Below are 26,565 nucleotides of genomic sequence, written 5' to 3' on the forward strand. Positions count from 1 at the left end.
AACATGCTTGCCCTCCCGGGTTTTGGCTCCTGCTATTGTTTTGCATTGGTCATACTTTTCTCGAGCCTGTTTCAAGGCTTTCTCTGTGGCCTCATTTAGTTATCAGTTCAAAAGTTGCTTCCTTTAAGGTGATGACACACAAAAGCAGCTCCCCTACTCCATCTCTACCATCTATCTCCTTAGCCTATTTTTCTTCAAACTCTTTCCCTAACAGTATGTTACATATTAACTGCTTGTATCTCTATCATCCATTTTTCTCTCTCTACAATGTAAGCTGTGTGCTGAGAGTAACTGGATCTATATTGTTCATTGCTCTCAGACCTATAACAATAGTGGTAACAGCAGATATTTGACCAAGAAGAGTTGAATGTGTGGACTATATGATTCATTCTATCTAGCCTGCAATTTTGGTACAAGTGCTATATGAAACAGATTCTCAACTCTGCCCAGGAGAAGAGAGATTCAGAGCATCAGTTTCAAAGGGGCAGACAGAAAGCAGTATTGAGATCTAAAAACAGACTGCTGGGCAGCTTCGTCAGTCCTGGAAAGGAACCCTGACAAGGGCTTCTGAGGAGAAGCTTCCTAAATGTAACATTAACTAAGGCCAGACTTTAGAGTAGGCTGGGAGCTGCTAAAGCTTGAAACTTAAACTCCCTCATTAATTAGGAGCTGACTGTGACGTTATATGAGCATTGCCGTTGAATATGATATTTTAACATGCATAAACCTTATTTACCTAACCTTATTAAATGCTTGACAATATTTCTACTTACAGAAACAAAAATATTTGAGATTTTTTTCTTGAAATGCATATCACTCCTGAGTGTAGTTTTAACTGTCCTCATTACAGAGTTTTGGAGTAAAAGGGGAAAAGAAAGCAAGCTTCCTGATCAATAGCAGTGGGTACAACATCAGTAGTAAACTGCAGGATATAATGGGGGCTGTTACCAACTGGACAGTTACACCTTAGCCAAAGGTGGCTATGTTCCCTTATGATCAGCTATTACTCCTATTCAGGAACATAAGCCCAGTGCTGCCAGGATTCACCAGAAGATAGAAATGCAGAATTCTGTGTGAAATTTGCCAAATCTTTAATTGTTGACTCCATTAAAAAGGAAAACAATTTTGGGGTTCAAACAAAACATGACAACCTCTAGGTTGAACCCTTAATAGCTATATAATGGCATTAGTACTTTTGGGTCAATGTTGCCAGACAGACTAGCATTTTCAAATACATTATCAGATTACTCCTATGATCTCACTTCATTTAGTCAGTATCAGCATGATACAATTTTCACACTAACTTGACCAACTGGCATTACTAGAACTTTTTTTTTTTTTAGGACCAGTAAATACAGTTCTCTTTTTCAGACAAAGACTCAGGGAGAAATTAAATGGCTTAACAAAGAAGACATAATTACGAAATAATAATAAGGAGCCTCATGCTCCTTATTCCATTTTCTGTAGTTCGTATCTTTTTCTATTAAGGAAAACCATCATATTTAAATAGACATATTTATAAATTCCCCACAATGAAGGGCAAAATGAGGACAAAGAATTTAATGAGAGGTTTTTCTAAGCTGGTAGATGTGCTCCATAATTCTTTACAGTATGGAATTATGGGTGTCTTCTACTCTCATTCTTCACACCAAGTGGAAAAAGGGAGATACATTGCTTACTGAATGAAAACATGGAAAGAACAGTGCATGGGCAATTTAAATAGTTCCAGACCTTCATAAAACACCACTAATTACTGCTTGCTAGGCTGAGACATCTCCATAAATATTTGCAAGCATTCTCCTTTGTAAGTTCCGGAAAGATCCAAAGTTAGCATATATTACTAGGCAGTTTTGATCATTTCCAGTTAGTATAGATTGATGTATGAAGAGCATATTAAGTTATCAGTATCTGATATCTGCTCTTTACTCAAAGATAATTGAAATTCAGATACAAATTATTTCAAGATTACTTAAAACCACAGTTTTAATAAGGTAACCCCACTAAATCAAATCAAATACATACTTTGCATTCAATTACTTCCCCCTACATTTGATACTTTTGTTGTATAATATTCACAATCAACTTCTTTCTTAGGAACAATGTCTCCTAGCATGAGTTTATTTTTAAATTGACAAAAGAATTAATTTTTATAATACTTACTTATTTCATTAATTCATGCATAAACTGTGCAGATAAGTTGTAAAATGATGGATACAAATGGTGATGAGAACAAAAACAGATTACCCTTTGTGGACTCTGTCTGGTAAATTTGGCTCAGTATAACACTCCCAAGTAAAAATCAGATGTGATTAACTTTCTCCTCATCTTATGATAGAGCACATGTGTTGAAACCTCCACTTAATGTAACATCCATAGTCTATCATAAAATAAAACTCTTTATCCATTAATTAGGCTGGTGTCTCATTCTTCAGAAGGTTTAGTTTACTCTACAAATAACCAGTAAGCAATTTTGGTTAAACTGTTCCTTTAAGTGTTTGCTTTTATTCAGTCCTTCTTTCTATCTTTCTGTTTGTCAGCAGTGATAAGCAGCATTTTTTCCAGTAAAGACATTTTAAGTGTTCTTAAAGTGTTAGATGAAATGCTATAAATAATCATGTTAAGGAAGTATCAATAATGGTTGTCTTTACCTAATTCTTTCCTATACTCCTGTGCCTTCTGATTCTCCACAATGTTCTCCTAAACTTCACATCTATTAAAGTTTTCTAATAATATAGTTACATATTAATATATGTGTGTGTGGTCATTCTTTGTACATCTTCTATTAAAAAATGAATTTGGATATGCTCAGTATGGGACGGCTAGTAAGAAATTGCTGTTGCTTTCTAGACACAACTTCTCAAATAACAAATTCAAAGCAAAACTACAACTAAGAAACAGAGTAATAATATGAGACAAATACAAAATAAATAACAGAGCTTAGTTCAGGATCAACTGTTGTATATACTTAAGAGTCAATATTTTTTAAATGAACTTAGAACAGTGGAGAACTTCAGGATGCCAAGGTCAGTGCAGAAGTTTAGAGATGAGAACACAAAGGTTGAAGTATTTAGGGAACTGTATGTAATTCCTGGGGCACTCAAGCAGATGGTTCTGCTACACTTATAAATACATATTAAAATTGAACACTTTTATTAGGTTCTGTTTTAAAAGGATATGCAGTATATACAAAAAACTATCTTCTGCAGAAGGTTTATACATGTTGCAACAGAATAAAGTAATATGTAAGCTGGGCCAGGGAGAGAGCCTGCAGTCTTTGGCTGCCCTTCGCAACATACCAAAGGTGTCTTGTTTCTTCCACAAACTTGAATTACTTATGGAAAAACATTGTGACAAAATTGGCAGACTTCCTCCTACTGACTTGAGCTTGCTGGTTGGGCCTCTGCTAACCCTACTATCAGCTCTGCTTTAAAAGAAGCACCTACAGGGAGCATTAGAATGAGGGTATAGGATTTCTGCCAGTGTCATTTCTCTAAGAACACAGTCATATATTTATGGGGTTGACCCGGCAACCAGACTACTGTGTCGGGAAATAAAGTACCATGATCACAGTCCACCGTTCGCTGGGAGGACTTCAGAGGCAGCATTCTTAACCCAAGAGGAGACGGAATGCTTTGGGGCACTTGGCTGCAGGTCCTCTGGCTACATGAGCAGGAAGCCCAGGCAAGAGACAGATCCTGGCCACTCTGAGTCAGAGAGCTGACTTCATGGTGTTTTGCTCTGTGAAGGGTGGAGGGACCAAGTCTTGAGGGAAGGATGCTTTTCCAGGAGGAATGCCAGAGGTCACTCCTCCACCCTGCCTTTTTTATTCCCTCAGGATCACTCAACTGACAATTTTTTGATTTAAAGGAGCTGTTCTGGTCTCAACACCAGATGTAAAAAACCACATTATAGAAATATGTCTGACATATTGACTACTCCCTTTTTCATGGAGTCTGTTCCAGATGTGTGTCACTAAGCCCTGGCTTATTCTACACTGCTTCAGAATGGAGAAGAGCTTAAAAAAAGAAAAAAGAAAAAAAAAAGGAAGAAAAAATGAACAGAGTGACTGTTAGAAGAACTTTCTAATTTAGCATTGGTTTGTTGTGTTTTACTAAAAAGGGATGATCTATTTGCACATTTTGTAGAATGTTTGCTTCCAGACAAGAGTGATTTTTCTCATTATGAACCACAGCACTATTCTTATGGTAAGGTAGCTTTTAAGTTTCCTTGTGGATAATGAGCCTAATGAGAGGTGAGAACAGAGATGACTTTTCTTCAGGAAAACAAACAAATAAACAAACAAAACATAAACCCTGATTTGTAGCATTTGCCAATTTCCATGGTGTAAATGCTCCCGTCATGGCCAATTTCAAATTATTACTATAAAGCTGGGCATGGCAGTGTATGCCCGTAATTGCAGCAATTGGGAGATCTGAGTTCAAGTCCAGCTTGAACAATTTAGCAAGACCCTGTCTCACAATTTAAAACACATAAAAAGGTCTGGGGATATAGCTTAGTGATAAAATGATGCAAGGATCAATCTCCAGTGCAGCAAAGAACATAAACAAAACAAAATTCAAACTCAAGTTACTATGGTGATGTTCTTAACTAAGAAGAGATGCAGGTAAAGTAATATACTTAATATAATCTGTTCTTTGCAGGGGATACAAGGTGTCTCCAAAACTCTCTAAAGGAAGACCTGAAGCTTCAAACCCTGATTTAACCAGCATAGTCATCTTTCTTCTGTTTTGTTGGTTTGTCCCAGGGCTTCAGGGTTTCTCCAAAAGTTTTTGTTATTAGTTTTTGTTGTTGTTGTTTGCTTGTTTTTGTTTTTTGATTGTTGTTGTTTTTAGTGGAGGAGAAAAAATTTTTTTGAGTTTATAAATCAGTTGCGCCTTTACTAATCCCATATATACATGTTCAAAAGAGTCATTGATTAAAGTATATTCAGTAACAACTACCTCTTAATTGTCTGTACTAAGATGAAGCTATGATTAAAGCAACTTCAAAAATATGATATGTCCTTGAGTATGGTATCAGTGAGCCTTCTGGAAATGAAATACTGTGAATGGAATAATGGGAGCCTTCCACTTGAAATGGGATTCTGAAGTTGCTCAGCATTTCCCCCCTCCTCTTTTCTTTTGTCATCTTTAATTTATCCAACTCCTCAACTCGAGGAACTCTTAAGTGGCTATCTCAGTTCTTTCTTTTCCTTGCATTATACAAAATAAACAAATGTTTTATTCACCTTCTTTTGAGCTGTGAACATAAAGGAGAGACGATTTAAAAGAATATTGTGAATACTATGATATGATGCCACCAATATGACTATGACTTTTAAAATTGTAATGTTTTGAGAAATAAGCAGCAATTCTCATAATTTTCCCAAATTAAAAGTTAATGATTCTACATAAAATACATATCAATGATTTTTTTCTTTGAGATGCTGGAAAGGAAACTAAACTCAAGCCTCTTAATTTTAAATAAATAGTCTCCTTAAATGTACGAAAATAATTTTTCTTATTGAAAAGAAAAAACTTACAGCAGGATAATTTAAGACAATGAGAAAATAAATGAGTAAGTAATACATTACAAATACACTCCAGTAACATAAAAATAAAGTGAATCAACAAATAAAAATTACATGGGGTGAATATCTGAAAGAATATTGTTAAAGGGAATTTCAAGTTAAAGTAAAAAGAAAAATAAGTTTGTCAACAAAATAGTATGCTAGCTATCTTTTTTTAATTTAAATCTTTCCCATCCTATAATTTATAATATTATTCTAAGAAATGCAGAAATATTGGAAGATTATATTTCTCTTGAATGTCAACTGAATAACATCTTTCAAATGATGTTCTATATGACATGTTACAGATTGAGACACTAATTGATATTCTAGAAATCAGCATAATTATAGTACTGGTGAAAAACAAACAGTAGAAATTTTTTAACCAAGTCCCAGAAAAAAGTTCAAAACTGGTCTGCAAATGCACTGTTTATAACTCAGTTGGAGAAATTAGTCTTAAATGTATCCCTTACTATTATTAGTATTACATGATACAGAAACATCCACATGCTTCAAAAACAGGTGATTTCTTAATAGAAAGTTGAATATGGTTAAAAAGTTCTAATTTACATATTGTTTTGTACTATACAACCATTTTATTTTATTATACATCCAAAACATTTGTCTAAGGAAAATATAAGACATAATTTTTATTTAAATACATGCCTAAAATTCGAAATATCTCCCTGTTATCTCTAAATTAATTCTCATATGGTTAGTCCTCATTAAAACAGATGAGATTTTTTAATACAGGAAACTGTTGTGAAAATCAATTACCATTCAAATTCTTAGGTTTCCACTGAAAAGTTACCACTTTCAAAGTTACATTTACTGTGCCATTATAATTATGAAAATTCTTTCCTGTATGCCTTGCATAGTTATTCTGAAATCTTAATGAGATCTTGTTAGTAATAGCATTTACAAAAAATATACAGAGCATTCTGTAACATATATGACATATTAGTTAAATCCCAAATCAGAGAATCCTTGAGCTGAAAAATTATAATGAGCATACCTAAGTCTATACTTATATTCAGTAAATGTCAACATGATATTCAGATCTTGTTCATTTTTTTTTAATGCATGATGACAAAGAAACTTTTCTGGATACTTACAGTTCCAGGGCGAGGGTATGGAATCCTCCCCTGATAGGAAATCAGCTGATGATTAGGCCCTTCTTTGTGGGCAAAAGGCCCATTAAACACAGTCTGTATATCAGATAAATGATACACACACACGGCTGAACCTTTAAATACTGAGCTGAAAATAAAATAGAAAGAGTCCATGTTATTTTTAAAATGTATTATAATTTGAAAACAATGGTAAAGTTTGTGAAAAAAGATTGATATAATTCCTCATGGAAAATTTGAATACTATGGTGCACATGTGTGAAGATGAAAAATTACTCTTTTGAAATAAGGCATTGATACATAAAGCATTCAAATATTTAATTTATCCATGGAAGTAATGGATATTAATAAGTTATTGAAAAGTTATCATTGTTTCTGAAAAAATAGGATAAACAAGCTTCTAACTAGTTTATCTTAAATACCACCAAAGATTTACTAATAATTTTGTTTAAAAATATTAATGTGAATTGTTATTTAAATGTGAGAGTGTTCTCACATGCTATCCTGAATAATAGTTGAAAAAGCCTAACTGGTCATTATTTATACTCTCCCTGCTATTCACACACACAAAAAAAGGGGGATCTAAGAAAGATTTATTAAATTTCCTTTAGTCAATAAAAATATCCTAAAATTTATTTGAATCCTTACTATGGCATATTGACTGAAACCAACACTCCTCTGACTCACATATTTATTTGAAATTAGATTCCCAGTGGAAAAGGTATTGTGTTCCTATGAAAATAAACAAGATACATCATTATTCAGTAGCATTAATAGTCTAAAATTATAATTTTGAGTTTTTCAACATTAGAGCTATTGAGTATTAGGGAAAAAATAACTAGGGAACTGTTCTTCCTCTAATTAAAATTTCTTAAGAATTTGGTTATCCTTTTCTTTGTTCAGTTCTTAGTGAGTTAAACTACTGCTTTGCTTGAAAAAGAGTTTAAGCACATCTTGAAGGACATCGTTTTTGGACATCTTAGGAGGCGAACATAAATGATTTAAAATCAATAGTTTTTGCAATTTTCTTTTCCTTTGAACAGCTCATGGAAGTTTAAAATTATACCCTCATGATTTAACCCTCTCAAAAAAGAATACTAAAACCATTAGATCTTTGTTTTGTACTTGACTTCTGATAAAAAGGACCACACACATCCTGCATTGGTTAAGTAGTCAAACCTGGAGTATAAGGCTGAAGTCAAAGTAACATCTCTAGTTTAAAGTTAATAAACAGAAATATGTGCAGGAAAGAGTGAGAATATGAGAAACTCTTGAAATATTTAATAACTGGTATGGGCATCCCAAAGAACCTAGGAAACATTAAGTCTATTTGGAAATATATAAAACTATGTCCTATTAACATAAAAACAGTTTCCATTCTTGTTACTTTCTAAATATTTGTCACCATATTGTTGCAGAAAATTATTTTGATAGAAATGACAAATTTTTCCCAGATTTACTAAAGTATAATTGGATACAAAAAAAACTGCACATAATTAATGTATGCAATTTGGTGATTCTGGTCTTATGTCAACACCTGTGTTACCATGGCCACAATCTAGATAAGAAATATATCTATTGCCTACAACAATGCCAAAGTCTTACTGGAATCATGAGTGTTGAGGTTATTTTCTCAAAAATAAAGTAATGTTATATACTTCATTTCTACGGTGTCATTCATATTTTCATTGCTTTGAGAAGATAGCTTGTGATCATTACAAGTACTCTGTACAGAATATTTTGAAAGTATTTGTTTAGATCAAACATGTTTTGGTAATCTGGAAAAAGTAAATAAAATGGGAGGACTGCATCCAAAATACTATGGAAACATAAAAGGTGAAGAAAAGAATGCTTCATAATAACAATTCTGCTCAATAAAGTTTAGTGTTAAACTCACAAAATGTAATTTTTAATAATTACCTTGATGTTGTAAAAATGCCATACACTAGTGTTGTCCTTGGATTATCAGTTTCCAGCAGAAACACATCCTCTATAAAAAGGAAAATGTCATTCTTTTAAATTTCCCAAATATTAATTATTTTCATTTCAATTATTAAAAAGAACCAGAAAATTTCAACTATCAAAAGTGCTATGAAGAAAGATATTCCTGGATCATTTTTTATAATTTGGAAATAACTAAATGGTAAACACATGGTAAATTAAATGTTACACAGACACTAAAGGGATTTCTGAAGACTGAGTCTCTCTCTGGAAACCATGCTAACAAAATAATATTAACTGGAAAAAGACACAGTGGTATATAATATAGATTATAACCATGTAAGCCATAAACTATATACCAAAATAGAAGAAAAGATCAACAATGAATGTTCCTGAAGTAGCAAAAGCTAAGGAAATCTTCTTGTTGATTCTTAGCTTCTGTAATTTTCTAAACATTCTTTAATGATTAAATATTAAGTTTTTTTTATTAGTTGCCCAAGACAATACAATGATCTTGACATATCATACATTTGATTCAAATGGGGTATGAATTCTTATTTTTCCATGTGTAAATATTAGTTTTTTAAATTAAAAAATATTACAAATCTTAATTTGTTTTTAACCCAGGGTAAGAGATTAGAATATGAAAAAGCACATAGTGACTTTTTAATATAAAATATTATGGCCAAAATTGACTGTGATATTTTAATTTAACAAAATATTCCTCCATAAGACATTTAAAATATATTAAAGCAATGAGAAAGGTATGTGTATCAAAGTACAGTAGTCAGTAATAACATGAAATTAAAATTCTGATAGAAAATCCCAATTAATAATCAATTGCAATGTAGCTTGGATTTAGTGACAATTTTACAAATATGATACTTGCTGATGAATATAAAAACAGATGTATTTATTTTAAATTAATAATAAATTTAGAATTTTTCAAGAAATAAATTAATAAGCACTAACCTTTCTATAAGTGAATAAATGCCGACAATGTCTAGCTCTGGTCAAAAGAACAACACTGAAGCATGAACACTTGCAAATAACTTGAGGGAAAATAATGAGTGACCAGACTACGTCACAAAATGATATTTAGAATATTTTTGTAGAAAAGTTGATACAGAAAATATTGTTGGCATGATCAACTAAATGAGTTTTGAGAAGAACAACTATTTCAGTTTTAAAACTACTAGAACCACTGAATTTTTCTATATTGTAACAGAGTTTGTTATTTATCTTATCACTTGCCTCATAATATGAGAATAATCAAAGTTTACATTTTAGTGAAGACAAAAGAAAGGTCATTTAAAAATGGCTCTTATTAAAAATAACATTAAGATGCATACCAAGTTACTTCTTTTAAAGAGAACTGTTCCTTGGTAGAAAGGAATCAGAGTGTTCATTTTATTTGACCTTAAAGTATATTCCTCCTAATGCTTGGGATAATTGGTCTCAAGGTCAACAGCCCAGCTAAGATGTGAGCACAAATCTATTTTCCACTCTTTTCTTTTCTACACTTTTCATTCAAATTCTTTCTGTCCATTGAGCTACAACTGTAAAAATGTGTATCTGTATTCCTATCAAACTGATCTTAAATCAGAATACCAGATTCTCTAATACATGAAATACATATTCATTTGCAAAACCTAAAACATATCATTACCTATACAGAAATCATATAGGTTCACTCCCACATTTATATATATACACACATTCATTCACATATTGTAAAACTAAATGTTTCAGCAGTGCCCTTGAGTAAACTAGATTAAGAAAATACTTAAAGAAATTTATGAATGTTATCCACATCATTGGTTTAAATTGGCACATTTATTTATGCTGAAAAGATCCATGGAAGATTCACCCTTTTCTGAAAGGCTATTAAAATATATGAACCTTACAAGTTCTCTGTCAGAAACATTGTTCAATTTCACACCTAATTACCTAATTCATCGAAGTGTGTTTCTGGGCCATCTTCATCTGTGACTGAACATACCAACCGCGCTTTTAAGAAGGTGGTCCACTTGTTGACAAGGCTACGCAGCCCGCCAGTGTCATTCTAAAATCATTTTGAAACATAATTCAGATTTCTTCAGAAAATAATGAAGTGCATTATAAATTCAACATGGACTCTGATTAGTTCAAGATTTATTATAATTTGAACAATGGGAAAGTTAACCATATTTGTCCATTAATAAAGGAAAATATTTTCTATCTAGAGTACCTTATAGAATAGCTATAGTTTGTCTATATTCTCTTATAATATGGAATCTTCTAGAAATTAATAAATTAGAATAATAAATTTATGTCCTGAGTTTAACAATTATATATTCATAAAATATATGTAGAATGAATAATTTTAATTTGACTTTTCTTGATAACTCACTGTCTTTGATATAAACAAACCTTATTGTACACGATGAGGATTGGAAATTCTGTTATAGTTAAGACAGCGGATGTATCTTTATTTCAAATGGTCCCAGATAATTCTGTTTTCCCTCCTTCATTTTTCTGCATGGTCACTTAGTGTTTTTATCAGATGCTTGACTACACACATTTCTCTGACTGAGGCAGCAGGAATGGCATTTGGACCATTCACAAATAGTTTCTACTACTGACATTTTTTCCTGCATCTAAATGACTTTTGCTTTTTCTTCTGGCTTTCTTCTCTTGTTCCAAATGATTGAGAAATAGCTGAACCCTTATCAGTAGAATATATGGAGATAAATTAACACTAGAGAAATACTTTTTTCAAAAAAGATACTACTAAAAATGAGAGGACATTATGGGTTTTTTGAGTGCTATGTACACTGTTGATACACAGAACATTTTGTTTACTCCATAATTAGAACTGCATTTGCTCAAGCATTTCTTGATTTTCAGTATTATAGACAGTTCCATAATAACTTTTGTTGAGATTCAATTGAATTTTATTCATAAGAATTGTTTTGTTTCTTTTAAAATAGATTATGAAGCTATTTGTTTGAATATTAATATATTGAATGGGTATGCAAAAATTAGTCAAAACTGTTCATTTCTATAAATCCGCAATCCAAATATTTCTCTGATGATGTTTACTGAAACTGGGCATATTTATCTCTTGTGGCTGACACAAATAAACTTAATATTAAATGTCTTTTCTCAGTACTTTATTTGTAAAAGTAGATTTAAAAAACTTGAAAATAAACTATTGGGAAAATATTTACATATTTTGGAGACTTTCTTCAAATTAAAACAATAATACTTACAGGACAAATTCTAGCAATCATGGAATGAATCTGTTTTGTGCTCCTGTTATTGTCAGTCAGCTTTTCTTTGAAGAAGAAGTACACCTTAGCATCGTTTGGATCAGTTCCATCAGGAATGACATGTGCATCCACAAACATCGGTTCTGGAAACAAATATAAAGACTATATATACTCATGATGAAAACTCATCTACTTTTCTTCCAAGGAGACCACAGGCACATGCCTTCCCCATCTTTGGTACAGAAGAATAATTCAATGTTCACAGACAAAATTTCAAAACCCAGTATTTATATTCACTCTACATACCACATCAGGAATGTCAAGTACCACAAAGTAGAGCTATGATAGCTCAAAGTATTTTTTTTTCTGTCTGCAGTACACTTTAGAAATGCAGCAAATGCACAACTTCTTTGTGCACCAATGAGTTTTGAAAATTGAAAAACTTTTCTATTATTTATTTCCGATGGAATCTGATGGGTTGTTTTATTGAAAAAAAAAAAAGGTTGTTTTTAAAGTGCGGTTTTCAATCTAGTGCACACAAACACAAACTCATTGAAGTAGAATGAGGATTTGGGTCTCCAAATTCTGAAAAACACATTTTTCTTAAAATACAGCAAATGAAATGAAGGAGAAACTTCTGAAGGAAAAAATACATTCATTTGAAGACATACAGGGTTTCTGTTTTCAAGAACAAAACAACTTTTAGAATACTCTATTTCCAGATGTACTGGAAGAATAATTTGAAGAATTAAGTGAACAATCAATGCTTTCTTGTGCTATCAGTGAAATAAGATGCTTAACTGTGGTGATTCATGCTTCACTGAGCAATGCTAAGTGAAGAGACAAATTTAGAGTCAGCTAGAAATTTTCCTCAGGGGGAAATGACAAAGGTCTCAGTGGTTTCTTCCTCCTTTAAACAACAGCAACTGATTGGAATCATACAACAGAATCAAATGTGCATTTTTTTAATGTGAACTCCATATGACTTCAAGAATTGGAAACAGTTGAACAATGAGAATCACTGTTATCATATCTATGATTTCTATAAGATATTAATAAAATTTGGAAAAAATATGAATTTTATAATTTTTGAATCTAAACGTAAAACAAATAGGAAGAATTCCTGAATATAACTTATATATTACATCATTAATTTATGATGATTTTTACTTTAGGCTTTATTAAAATACATAAGCATTCAGATGAAACAAAAAGCATATTTAATTGTAATAAGTTACCATTCAATAGCTGGAGAACATGCTTAGGTATTGGCATGTATGATGAGTGTCACTGTTGCTTTTAATAATTCATATTCCTGTGACAATTATATGATGGTTAATAAGATAAGGAACTAGACATTTATACTAAATAATTTAAATCATAGAGTACAGAATTATGATTACTCATGACATGGCCTAACATTTCAGTTTATAACTATTCTTCTAGGTCCACAGAATTAATCTTAGTTTAAAGCAGGATACCAGAGGAAAAATGTGTAAGGTGTTTTCTTACCACTTAGCCATTTGGAATTGTGTTGATCTGTTCTGACTGCATTCCTCTTGGTTAAACTTCGAAAAATAGCAGCATCTGTCCCCATGAAATCTATATACATTCCTGAGAAAAGCTCCTCATCTATGAAAAGGTAAAACAATGTCAATAGAAACCTAAATTTTTTGAAGCTTTCTTAAAATTCAAGGAGAGTTTGTTAGTAGAGCATCTCAAATATTATAGAATGTTTGTAATATTTAATTGGTTTCCACTGTCTTTTTGAATTAAAAATGGTAAATTTTAATCTGATCTTATTATTGCCTTTATGATTAATGTATGAATATACACATTTCTTAAAACTGAAATCTAAAATAAATTTTTCCTATATGAAATAAAAATTTCTGTCTTAATCTTACTAATTACAAATTTATATGTGTATCAGAAATAGTAGATTTATTAAAAAATAGCTTAATTAATTGCTTTCCTTTTGTTTTTTGGTTTGAGTACTAGGGATTGAACCCAGGGGTGCTTAAGCACTGAGCCACATCCCCAGCCCTTTTTATATTTTATTTAGAGAGAGGGTTTCACTAAGTTCTTAGGGCCTCACTAAGTTGCTGAGGCTGACTTTAAACTTTTGATCTTCCTGCCTTGGCCTCCTGAGTTATTGGGATGACAGGTGTGCACCACCATGCCCGGCCACTTTCTTCTAGTAAGTAAAAATAAAGCAGAAAACTTGGTTTCTAATTTTGGCAACCACTAACACACTGGGAATGAGGGATGCATCATCTAACACCTTGACTCTCAATTTTCTCATCTATAAAACATGAAAACTGGATTATGATCTTAAAATTGCCTAGAATATTAAAAAAATATATTATTTTACCAAATGCATTGAATACAATTATTATTATTACTTGGTGGCATGGGTCTATGTTAAAATTTTCAAAATACTATTAAGGATTAAAAGATTTATTCATTGAAAATGTATATTTTGACTTATAGGACTGGAAGTTTCCTAGTAAAAACAGCATTTTTTTTTCAATTGTAATTCAGTCATTAAAAAAATAGAATATAGTGAGAATAAAGAAAATATATTCAAAAATTAAAATTATTCACTGTTATTTTTTTAAGAGAGAGAGAGAGAGAGAGAGAGAGAGAGAGAGAGAGAGAGAGAGAATTTTTTAATATTTATTTATTTATTTTTTTAGTTTTCGGCGGACACAACGTCTTTGTTTGTATGTGGTGCCGAGGATCGAAGCCGGGCTGCACACATGCCAGGCGAGCGTGCTACCGCTTGAGCCACATCCCCAGCCTTATTTACTGTTATTAATAGTCTATTTAGATGTCTAATCTGTATAATCTACCACATTTAACTTAGTTTTGAAGACCCATATTACTTTTTATCCTAATAAGAGAAGTCAGCCTTGCACTGGTAAGAAATAAGAAGCAAAGCAATCCTAGAGTATAAAACAATAGCTAAGAATCTATTTTAAAAAGAATCGCCTTTATGAAGTCTAGCCCACTGAACTGCCATGCAGCAGTTCTTTGACTGATATTCTTTGACTGATGTTCTAGGATTACTCTCTTGGCTACCTTCAGATTGTGGTCATTTTGGCAGGACTGGAACATTTAAAGCACTCTAAGCTCACTGTTCAGTAATAAGCAAGACTAATAGGACAAAGATAGAATGGAGGGTGGAATGTGTGGAATATGTGATCACCAGGTTATGAAATGGACCCCTACTAGTGAGCAAGCTGGTGTGGCAGGGCTTTTGCTCCCCAGGTCTCCTTCCTAGTAGGGGCCCAGAATCCATGGAAACAGATTACATAGAGATAACAAAAATGTGCATGAAGGCCTTTTTGAGCAGTTCAACAATTTAAAATTCTAGGAACATTTGTATGCATATATACACATAGATTGACTGTTAAATTGAGATATCTTTCCCATTTTTGTTATAAACAATTTATCATAAACCTTGGATTATAAATTCCTGCTGTTCAACAGACTGATTAGCACAGCTACTGATTACCATATATGCTTCAAGATAAAAAAGAAAAAGACACTCAAATGTTGGTGTAAGGCTTATCTAATCCTATTATATACCATTTTAATAGTTATATCTCTAACTCTAAATAAGCTCATGTGTCTGGTTGGCTATACTTTTTGTTTTAAATTTGCAGTAATTATAATAGGTTAGCAAAAATTTAATCATTTTTTATTACTAAAAAATATTTAGTTAATGTCACTTAGGAAGGAGTTTTGTCCAAGAGGAAGGTTTTATGTTTTTGTTTTTGTTTTCCACAGATTTTTTTTAGGGTTCTATGCAAAGATAAACTTGTATCTTTTAGATTTTATCCAAATGCATTATACCTTCTAATTTTATCTCTGATTTAAAAATCTTCATGGATTTTTTGTTTTTTTCTTCATAGGTTTTTAATCACAGGTTCTATAAAAGTTAACAACTGACATCTCTGTTGTCCTATATCAATGACTAAAATGGCAAAAGAATATTGAACTCACCACTAGTGTGATGTCCTATATTGTGACACTTTACATTCTAATTCTTTTTTTTAAAAGAGAGAGAGAGAGAGAGAGAGAGAGAGAGAGAATTTTTTAATATTTATTTTTTAATTATCGGCAGGCACAACATCTTTGTTTGTATGTGGTGCTGAGGATCGAACCCGGGCCGCATGCATGCCAGGCAAGCGTGCTACCGCTTGAGCCACATCCCCAGCCCCTAATTCTTAATGCTTTTTGGCATTTAATATATATAAGTGTTTTAGCCAGTCTGTATTATTTAGTGCATTGCAGTTGAATGGAAAAAATAAAACCCTGTAACATGAGAAAAATGAAATGACCATGCAAATATTGGGGAAATTTTCAGAGGGATAAATAAATGGACAAATAAAATGATAAATACAAGATTATAAAAAATCATATTTTATTTTTTATTTTCAATTTTTAGTTAAGCAAAATATTTAATGTCTTTCCTTGATAATACAAATTGTAATGTTAAAAATATTAAAGGATAATGTAGGAGCATGAGCACAAGAATTCAAAATCTATGTCTTTGAAAAATCAAGAAGACCAATATCTAACTCTCATTTGTAAATAATTCCAATTGCCTAGGGTAAAACTATTAAAGGGCTTATGATATTTTATCAAGAAAATTTATATTGCAATATTCTAAGCATTTTTATTCTAAACAATATTCAATAAGATGAAAACCAATTATTACTATGTTAATGGATCTTTGAAATATATTTTCATAGACTTGAATTTGAAGTAAATGAAAACTATGTATTTATACAAACACACACACACACATATATAAAACTACTGTCATACACATCATATAATTTTTATCTTGTATTCTAAAAGTAAATAAAATTTCAATACTAATGGAGAAAAGACTTTTCAAAACACTGTTATTATCAAATAATATTTGAAAACTTAACTGGAAATATTCTGCATCAGACATAATTGGGGAGTTATAGTTTCAAAGCTTTTGAACTTTTGTCCCATTGATATACTTTTGGCTTCTCCTTGCCCAGTCTGAATGACCATATGGAATTAATTTACTGGTTACTTTCAAGCTTACATTTAACTCAGTGCTTGGTGTACCTGTCCTAATTTAGTTACCAGATATCAGAAAGAAAGATGGGCTTCCTAAATACATGAATCAAGCAAAATCTGAACATAGTAATTATTTTTTCACCTGTTGCAGTGTCAAAGGATGGAATTTTACTACTGGTAATACATAAAGAAATCAAAGAGGAAATGTCATATTCTATACAATTCACATACTGAAATCTAAGATTTGTCATATCTTAGATTATAAAAATGTTTTAATTAACCAGAAGAGAATGTCTTTTAAGTGGGTCACGGAAAGCCATCCAATGATGGATGTTCAGAAACAATCTGTTAACATTGTATATATTGGCAAGTGATTGGATCGGCTCTTAACTGACATTTTCTTAAAAGTAAGAAAATGGAAAAAGAACCACCAACTCCTTTTAGTAATTTTTAAGCCAATTCTCAGAGATATCTTTGGCTAACAAATGTACTTTGTTCTCCTTTAATTTGAAAGAAATACCATATTTAATTATTTATAAAAGGACTACTAATACTTGAAAAAGAGGATATACTTAAACTAAAAAAATCAAGTAAAGAAAAAATTGAAAACTATTTTGAATTAATGTTAATATCATGTTAGCCTTCTTTATTATTTTATTTCCCTCTTTTATTTTTTACTTACTGATCATAACAGATACAGTGTTCACATTGGGGTTGAAAGAGCATCGTCCTTTTCCAGATTCACACTTGGAGTCAATCATGAAAACTTGGTCCTTGTTGTAGATAAAACAGAATATGATAATAACATTATAAATATAATGAGATATAATAAGAACAAGTTATTTAGTCAAAACAGTTGTTCTTTAGAAAAACAAAGCCTCATTAAAAACAATACGCTTTCTACTCGGTTGCTTATGCCTTCCCAATTTACCACAGTAAGACCTACTTGTCCTATAAAAAGAATCCATCTGTAAATTACAAGCTAACCTCAGCAGGTCTGGCTCGCAACCTATTACATTTCCCATAGAGCTGATCCAAGCAGGAATTCTCCTCAAATCAACATCACCAAAAATCACTTGAAAATCAAGGATCATTATAAATTTGACTAGATGTGTTGAACTATAGCCAGAAGAAGAAAATTATCCACAGAAGAACAATGTAGGTAAGGACTGAAGTATTTCTAAAATTACCAAGACATTTTTTTAGAAAAAATAAAATTTTATGTTGCCATTTAATTTTGTTCTATACAACACTTTATAAGATTCAAATTCACTAATAACAAAATTAAAATAAGTCATGGAGTCATTCATTTTTTTTAACAAAAATGTATTGAGCATTTCCCTTCTGCCAGACGCTTGTACTGGAGATACAATAACCAAAATACACAAAACTTTGCCATCAAAGATTCTGACAAGAGTATCCTGAGTGAGGAAAAGAGAAATTAAAGAGAAAACAAATATATAAGAAAAATATAGAGTATGTTAGATGGTGTCCAGTGCCTAAAAACAAAATTAAGCTGATAAAGGAAGTTGGAAAGACAAGAAATAAGGGACAATAGGTTTAATATAAAATATGGATGTCAGCGAAGCCTTGCGTAGGGGGGACATCTGGTAGGTACAAAAATTTACCTTTATTTTATATAAATTTAGCACAAGCAACTACTAGAATTCAAAGGAATTAAAAAGTTCACTTTTTTAGGCTGCATGATGAATGACCTTAGTTATTAAGTTAAGGTTTTTGAAAATTATTCTGAAAAAAAAGAGACCCATTATTATTACTTTTTGCATATGAAAAGCAAAGAATCAAAACTCTGATCCAAGAAGGTTTGATGGTATCTTGAACAGTATGAAGAATGGAAATAGAATACACAATGGATTAAGGAAAATATTTTAGTTTGCATAGGTCTGAGAATTAGACGATAATCTGACATGTCAATGGTCATTGTAAGAGCAGTAGAGATGTAAAGAATTTGTATAATCAACAGAGATGGCAATCAATTAGAAATTGGATATCATTCAAGAAGATTAAAAAAATATAAAAAACAACCTGAAGTTTTGATTCCTTAAAAAAAAATAAAACTAGTTGATTTTTGTTAAAGTGAGTTTGATATACTGTAGGACATCTGGGATGCAACAGGAAATTATAAAGCTTAGAAGAAATCATAGTACTCTAAGCTTAAAAACATGATTCTCTTCAGTGGATTCATGCTAGACATGATGACAAGATTGCTTTCCCAGCCATATTAGTTAGAGGGGCAGAATTCAACTTCAGTCTCCTAGTTACTTCTGCTTACCAAGTGAAAAATTATAAATATGAGGAAAAATAATGAAATTTAGAAAGGCTAATTTTGTTTTAGAGTAAGAGACAGGTTTCAGTAATATGTAAGAGTTGGCACTGCAGGAATTGATTAGATTTTTCAGGTACCATTTACATTAATATATCCACTAAGACATGGGAAGAACTATTTGTGTTACTTTGAGACCAAACCTTGCTTTGAATTTCATCTTATCTTCAAAGTCACCTTGTATTTTTCTTATGTACTTTCTGTTTTTTTTAAATATATACTTTTATTTTATTAACTGAATCCTTTATATTATTATCTGAACTACCCTTTGGTTCCTCTGGATCACAAATGTGAACCCTATTTTTCAAAGATTATTACATACATACTCATCAACATTTTCTGATTTTTCACTTTCCTCTCAATTTGCTTAAGTTATCTTCCAACCTCAGTTGTTCTATGGAAAACTTTTTGATGAGATCTTCAATGACAATCACAGTATACAATTTCCTGAACTATTCTGGAGGGCTCAGTGATCTCCCACGTCCCAAGTACTTGGATAAAGGAACAACACTTTTCAAACTTCACCTGGCTTGGGTTCTCAATAGTTTCCAAAATTGGTGATCATTTCTATCTTTTTAAAATAACTTATTTTTCTTCCTAAGACCAACACATTCTTGTTTCTTCCCCTTCTTCTCTGCCATCTTCTTTGAAGTTTTGTTTTCAAGTCCATATTCCTCCATGTGGCCATTAAAGTTAGTAGTTCCTCAAGTCTCCAATGCAGCCATTCTCACACTACACCCTCTCTGCTTGATGAAACTAACATTTTTATTGGGTCTAGTTACTCTTATAAAACATTTTTTTCACACATCTTTATATCAACCTCATATTCTCCTATATACTTCATAGTTCTAATTGGGTCTTTCTGAGGCATCTCAGATTCAACAGACCAAACTCAGATCATAATCTTTACCCCCAACGTGGTGGTCTCTTAACTATTTCTCACCTCAGTTCATAGGAACTAACAGTTAAAGCTGCTGAAAACAACAACAAGAAAGTTGCCATCATCATCTATTTTCTTTTCCATATTCAAATTCTACCAACATCACTTATACTACTCTGTAATTTGTGCCTCTTAGTCTCCATTGCCACCACCTGAATACAATAACCTCTTTCTTGGCATGCTACATCAACTCTCTATATCAACTAATCTCCCCAGACTTCTTCCAACCTCACCCTTCACACCCTAAATAATTTGTAACATGACAACAGAATTCTGTTCTTGCCATTTCTGCTATTTTTTTGCCAGTTCATGCCATTTCGTGCCAGTTACTTCTTTGATACAAGAGAAAGACCAATCAATGTCTTCAAGTTAGCCTATAAATTCTGACATTACTTTTATTCATTTTCTTTAACTAAATAGCATTTGTGGTTTGAATCAATAAGAGAAATGGGGCCAGAATGTAAATAGGTAGTGAAAAATAAGAAAGCATAACAAAGTATCCCATGCTCATAGACACTGACAAATATGTTGAATAATATATTTATTTTTTTTCCAAGAGTTTATTATAGATTAGTCTAGGAGAAGGCATACTGACAGAGTCAATTTGGCCACTGAGGAATCTTGGTCATTAATCAAAGACTTTTTGTTAATGTGTGTACTTGAAATGAAAGTTATATTAGCAAATATTTAATAAAGATATGGTGAACAGGAACATGAAAACTGGAAATACAACCTAGAAGTCTGAGAAGTTTTGTAATGAAGAGAAGGAAGAAAAGGGCAGTGTTGAATAAAATTGATGATTTTAAGGAAAAGGAACATAATCCTATTTTTAAACTGCAAAAAAAAGTAAATTCAGGGGAAAGGGAATGAAAATATGAAACAGTGAATGAAGAATACTGATCAAAGAACTTTTATTGATAAAGAAAGTGCACAACTTTTCTTCTGAAACAGGAGAAAAGCTATAGAAAGATGCCTGAATGAACTAGTTTGGCGATTGTTCTGTTTCAACAAGCACAGGAATAGGATGCCTGTGATACTGTTGATCAGTCAAAGGTATCTGCATGAGCTTCAGTGGTATTACATTATTGAAAGAGATGTTATAGAAATATCTGATGAAATCAACCAGAGATGAAATGTGTTAATATTTCAAAAATTTTCAGCCAAATTAACAAATAGCTGTTTTTTTCTTCATGTTTTACTCATTAGTTTGACTCCAAGGTTTACTTGTGTTGCTTTATCTTTTTTATCTTTTTTTCAAGAACAGAAGATAGGATTAAGTATAGAAGAGAAGAACCATGGCTAGGTCTCCATGTAGCAAGGATTCTAGGCTCTTTGGATGAACACTGTTGAAATGTTCTAGGAGAGCTCTGAATCAGACTGAAAATAATAGGAGAATGAGAAGTCATAATGAAATTGTGGAAGGATCAAAAACTGAGGTAGGCTCATAAAATATGCTCTTAGAACCAATGAATTTCTGTGAAGATGGGCAGCTGAAATGGAAGGTGATTGATGGCTCTGAAGCAAAACTGAAGGATTAACAACTGCAGACCTAACCTTTTCAAGTTGGTTCTGAATACATGAAAATTGTGCTATCTTAATATTAACAGGGTGTTAGCACTAGTTCCTACTCCCAGTCATTACAAAATACAAAACAAACTATGAAGAAGGAGAAGGAGAATTTTCTCAAAATACAATGTTGTTCATCATGTGATAATTTTATGATAGGAGATCCTTCATCTCAGAGAAAAAATATATCCAATTTTTGATAAAGTTTTGCAGTACTTTACTCACATTTTAATTTATATGCTGTACTTGTATATCAACAATGCTATGGTAAGCCTTTTGACTATTATTATAAGGCAAAGGTGATTGTTAAGGTAAAGATACAAAGCTTAAAAATCCTAACTCTTTATATACCTAAATTGTCTCTCAGAGTGTTCACATATTACTTGAGAGACAGAATTAATTCATGGAAAAGCTTCCCCCATGGAAGCCTGTCTTGAAGTGAAGCTAAGGTAGTTCATATTTAGCAAAGTGATTAAAATTTATTTCATGCTGGTTTTCCAGAGTAGATCATTTTTTTTAAACAGAATTTCCAATTAAGACTTGAAGTTATAGTAGACAATTTGTATATGGGAAAATGATTTTATTTGAAATCTGTGCTCTGAAACTGTTACAGGGTGGTTGGTTTGTACAGTGACTGCATGGACTTCAAGGCGTGTCTGACAGATTGCAGACATGTGAGCAGTAGTTTATTTAATCAATTGATCACAGGCATGTGGTCCTCATGACCAGCTCAATGCAGCCAACTGTATTCTTCAAATAATGCATAACTTTATTTTTGCTTTAAGAATTTTAATATTTCATAGCATCTTGAATGATATTTGGAAAAGTCTCTATTGGGGATTAAATTACAATTATTCAGTTGTTTTTAAATGACTTTTTTTAAAAAGATGTGTGAATCACATATCTGAAAAGGTAATTTAATAATAATGGAATATTGAAGGATTGTTGTTCAATTTTATTAGTATTAAAGTAGATTAATTCTTATTAAAAGAAAATATACTTTATGAAGCATATGAGTAGGAATATTTAATTTTTTCATAATTGTACTCTCTAAAATTGAATTAAGTCATTATTTAATAACTGAATTTTTTAAAAATTTAAGCTCCATAATTAAACTAAATAAAGATACTTTGAAAGAATTCATTTTTAATAATAATATTAAATAAAGCAATGTGTTTGAGTAAAAAAATAAAGAAAAATTCTTTTGGTGTAATGCATAGCCTCCTTAGTCAACAGTTGTTGACTAAGATAATAAACATAGTCTTAAATATCACTGTTGAAGTTCAACCAGCTTGATATTTGACTATATGGTGGGAATATATTTGACTAGTGTATAGCAAACACCATATCATAATGCCCCATGTCATTTTAACTAATGAAAGAACAGGGCAAGCACAGTCTAGTGTAAAGTGATTTTAGCCTTAAATTACAGGATGATTTATTAATGTATAAGTTCTTTTCTTCAAAAACATTTGGTGTCTTGCTTTATACATATCTTACAGATATGCATCACATAAAATTTACTGAACTTGAATGATAAATAGAAATTATTTAAAATATATTTAAGAAAGTAAGTTTATAATATAATGTTCTATAACTTGGAGCAAGTACTTTCAGTGCTTTACATTTAAGAAATTATGAAATTTTGCCTTTTCCTTTTGTCTTCTATAGCTTTCACATTCAGAAATAAATATAAATATGTATATACATACATATATATTTTTCTTTTTTTGAAGTTGTTGCCTAAAGACTATATACCTAAACTAACTTGGCAGACAAAAACAAAATTTAATATACTTTGTGTTTTAAAAAGCATAAAACTACTTTAAGTACATTAATATTTCTGAACTTTTACTCTAAAATACCACTTTAAAAACATCTTTGACAATAGCATCAAAACGAAGAAATATTGTGAGGGCCACATTAACGTCATTAATGTTAACTTACCTCTGACCTCCTCCCTCTGTTCAGGTAAGTGCAAACTGGGCTGAAAGCGCCACTGCCACAGACGTACAGATGAGTGCGGTTGAACGTCTGAATTACACGGACAAAGTTCCCACAGCCATGCTAGAAGAAGTGGTAAACATGTACTTAGCAATCAGTGACTTCTGTTAAATCTACCAGCTGCATTCACTTTCTTTTTCTTTTCAAACTTGTTATATATGACAGCAGAATGCATTAGAATTCATATAACACATACAGAGCACAATTTTTCATATCTCTGATTGTATACAAAGTGTATTCACACCATTCGGGTCTTCATGCATGTACTTAGGGAATCATGTCCATCTCATTCCACCATGTGCCCTCCCTTTCCCTCCCCACCCCTTTGCCCTATCTAAATTTCATCTAATCCTCTCATGTTCCACCTCCCTACCCGACTATGAATCAGGCTCCTTATATCAGAGAAAACATTCGGCATTTGGTTTTTTGGGATTGGCTAACTTCACTTAGCATTATATTCTCTAACTCCATTCAGTCACCTCCAAATGCCATGATTTTATTCTCTTTTATTGCTGAGTAATATTCCACTGTGTATATACACCACATTTTCTTGATCCATTCATCTACTGAAGGGCATCTAGGTTGGTTCCACAGTTTAGCTACTGTGAATTGTGCTGTTATAAATATTGATGTGGCTGTGTCTCTGTAGTACGCTGTTTTTAAGTCCTTTCGATATAGACCAAGGAGTGAGATAGCTGGTTCAAAAAGTGGTTCCATTCCCAGTTTTCCAAGGAATCTCTATACTGCTTTCTGTATTGGCTGCACCATTTTGCAGTTACCCACCACCTCCCCAACACCAGCAATGTATGAGTGTGCCTTTTTCCCCAGATCTTCAACAACACTTAATGTTTTTTGTATTCTTAATACCTGCCATTCAGACTGGAGTAAGATAGGTAATAAGGTGATATCAAATTTCAATATATTGTTCCTTATCTTTGAGAAACTATGTGTACACATAAAGGTAATTTAAAAATCCTCATTTAAATTGTGTAAATCCAAATTAAATATTGAGATTTGGTGCCTGAAAAAACAATTAAGCAGTGACTCAGGAATAGGGACAGAAATATTACAGAAATGGGACCTCAACTAATATTGACTGAGTAACAACAGTAAATCAAGTTATAGTGTAACTTTCTGGTTAGTAAATTAACAATGAAGAAATCATCATTCAATTATTTTAGTAAAATAGTATTAGTACATTGCTAATATACTAGTCTTGTTAGTATTTCTGTCACAGAAATATTACACAAATAATACCTTGCCTAATATTTTCTGAGTACCAACTGTGAGCCAAGTTACAGTCTAAAATTTGGGGCATTTTCAGTGAACAACACAGGCAAAGATCGCTACACTTGTAGAACTCGAATGAACAAAGTTGCAGTACATGACCTGTTTTTGCTATTTTTATTTAAATCTCTACTAATTTTAGCAATTTATATAATAATGCTGTCAAATCTGTAAATGTCAGAGCAAAGTAAATATAATTTAGACAAACTTTGGTATACCTTTTTAAACTTTTTTTGTTACTGTCAGGAAATGTTTGAGGAAATAATAAAAGAATAACAAGGTTTAGTCTGTTGATTTATCTCATGAAAGTGCTACTTTACCTCTGATACTGATTTACTATATATTTTCATGTTTCAAAACATTATAAACTTACTTTTTACCTGAGAAAGTTAAGAAATAGGGATGTGCAAAGTTTTTTTTTTTCTTAAAACATTAAACACTCACTATGCAAACCCATTTTGATTGAAATTGTTCTTATTCAGGCTTCATATTATTGTGAGAACAAAATGACAAACACTATTGTCCTTTGCAATTGGCAGATTACACTAACCTGTAAGAAGGTGGAATCATTTTGCTTTCTATGAATAATGATATAATCATTCTCTCTACCCTTGGTCCCCTAAAACATCCCATTCCGCTCCCCCAAAAGTCCTTTCTCACTTGCTTCCAGTTCAACTAATGCAAGGCTTTCATTTATTCATTCAATGAAATATAACATGATTATTTTAATTTTAAAGTGACAGTGACTTTGCAGAAGTCCATAGAATCTCTGTGGCCAAATGAAACTTTGCATATTCCACACTTTCTAGACTCACTATCCTTTGCTGATTACAAATGAATAAAGCCTGGGATTGAATGCTGTTCCCTTCACAAAGTCATTTTACTCTCAAAAAGATTATTGAAAATAATTTTATTATTATAGACAGATTTTTTTAATAAAAGACTTATAAATAAATACAAAAAAAGTTAACAGTAGTTTTCCCTGGGTAGTCAGACAACTAAAGTTGCTCTGTTTTTCTCTTTTAAGTATGCTCCTGATTTTTTACAACACAAACCTATTATTTATATCTAAAAGAAAAAACAAAATTTTACTATGATAGAAGTTGAATTTAAAGTCGATATTATTTCATACTTTTTCATCATTTTTCTCTTATATTCATTATTACTTGTCAACAAATATATGTCTTTCATATGTAGTAATTTTATACAGATGTTTCTATTATAGATTTTTAATATTAAATAATCAATCATTAACTCTACCATCAAAGAAAATAAATCCTTACAGATCAGACCATACATTGATTTTTAGGTTAAGACATTAAGAATTTTTGTTACCTATACAGTGTTACTGTATCTTGACACCTGTTTATAGAGGTACCTGGGAATTGATTAGATAAGTACAGATGACGGCAAGTTTCCCTGGAGAATGAAGTATAGATGAAGTATGGAATGTATATAATATGTCT

At 31.7% G+C, this 26,565-nt stretch overlaps 1 protein-coding gene across 2 annotated transcripts in view; it reads right to left on the reverse strand.

The window, feature by feature from the left end:
- The window catches only part of Sema3c (semaphorin 3C), a 163,824-nt gene that overhangs the window by 43,698 nt on the left and 93,561 nt on the right, over positions 1–26,565 (reverse strand). For both annotated transcript variants that reach the window (XM_026384948.2, XM_026384949.2), the window contains exons 5-11: positions 23,756–23,875; positions 17,641–17,731; positions 13,407–13,526; positions 11,895–12,037; positions 10,591–10,705; positions 8,620–8,689; positions 6,685–6,829 (exon numbers count right to left, since the gene is read on the reverse strand). In XM_026384948.2, coding sequence (XP_026240733.2) covers positions 6,685–6,829; positions 8,620–8,689; positions 10,591–10,705; positions 11,895–12,037; positions 13,407–13,526; positions 17,641–17,731; positions 23,756–23,875 — 804 coding nt within the window. The remainder of the gene's footprint in view (positions 1–6,684; positions 6,830–8,619; positions 8,690–10,590; positions 10,706–11,894; positions 12,038–13,406; positions 13,527–17,640; positions 17,732–23,755; positions 23,876–26,565) is intronic.

Source organism: Urocitellus parryii, chromosome 3 (assembly GCF_045843805.1).
Source record: "Urocitellus parryii isolate mUroPar1 chromosome 3, mUroPar1.hap1, whole genome shotgun sequence".
Taxonomy (NCBI): domain Eukaryota; kingdom Metazoa; phylum Chordata; class Mammalia; order Rodentia; family Sciuridae; genus Urocitellus; species Urocitellus parryii.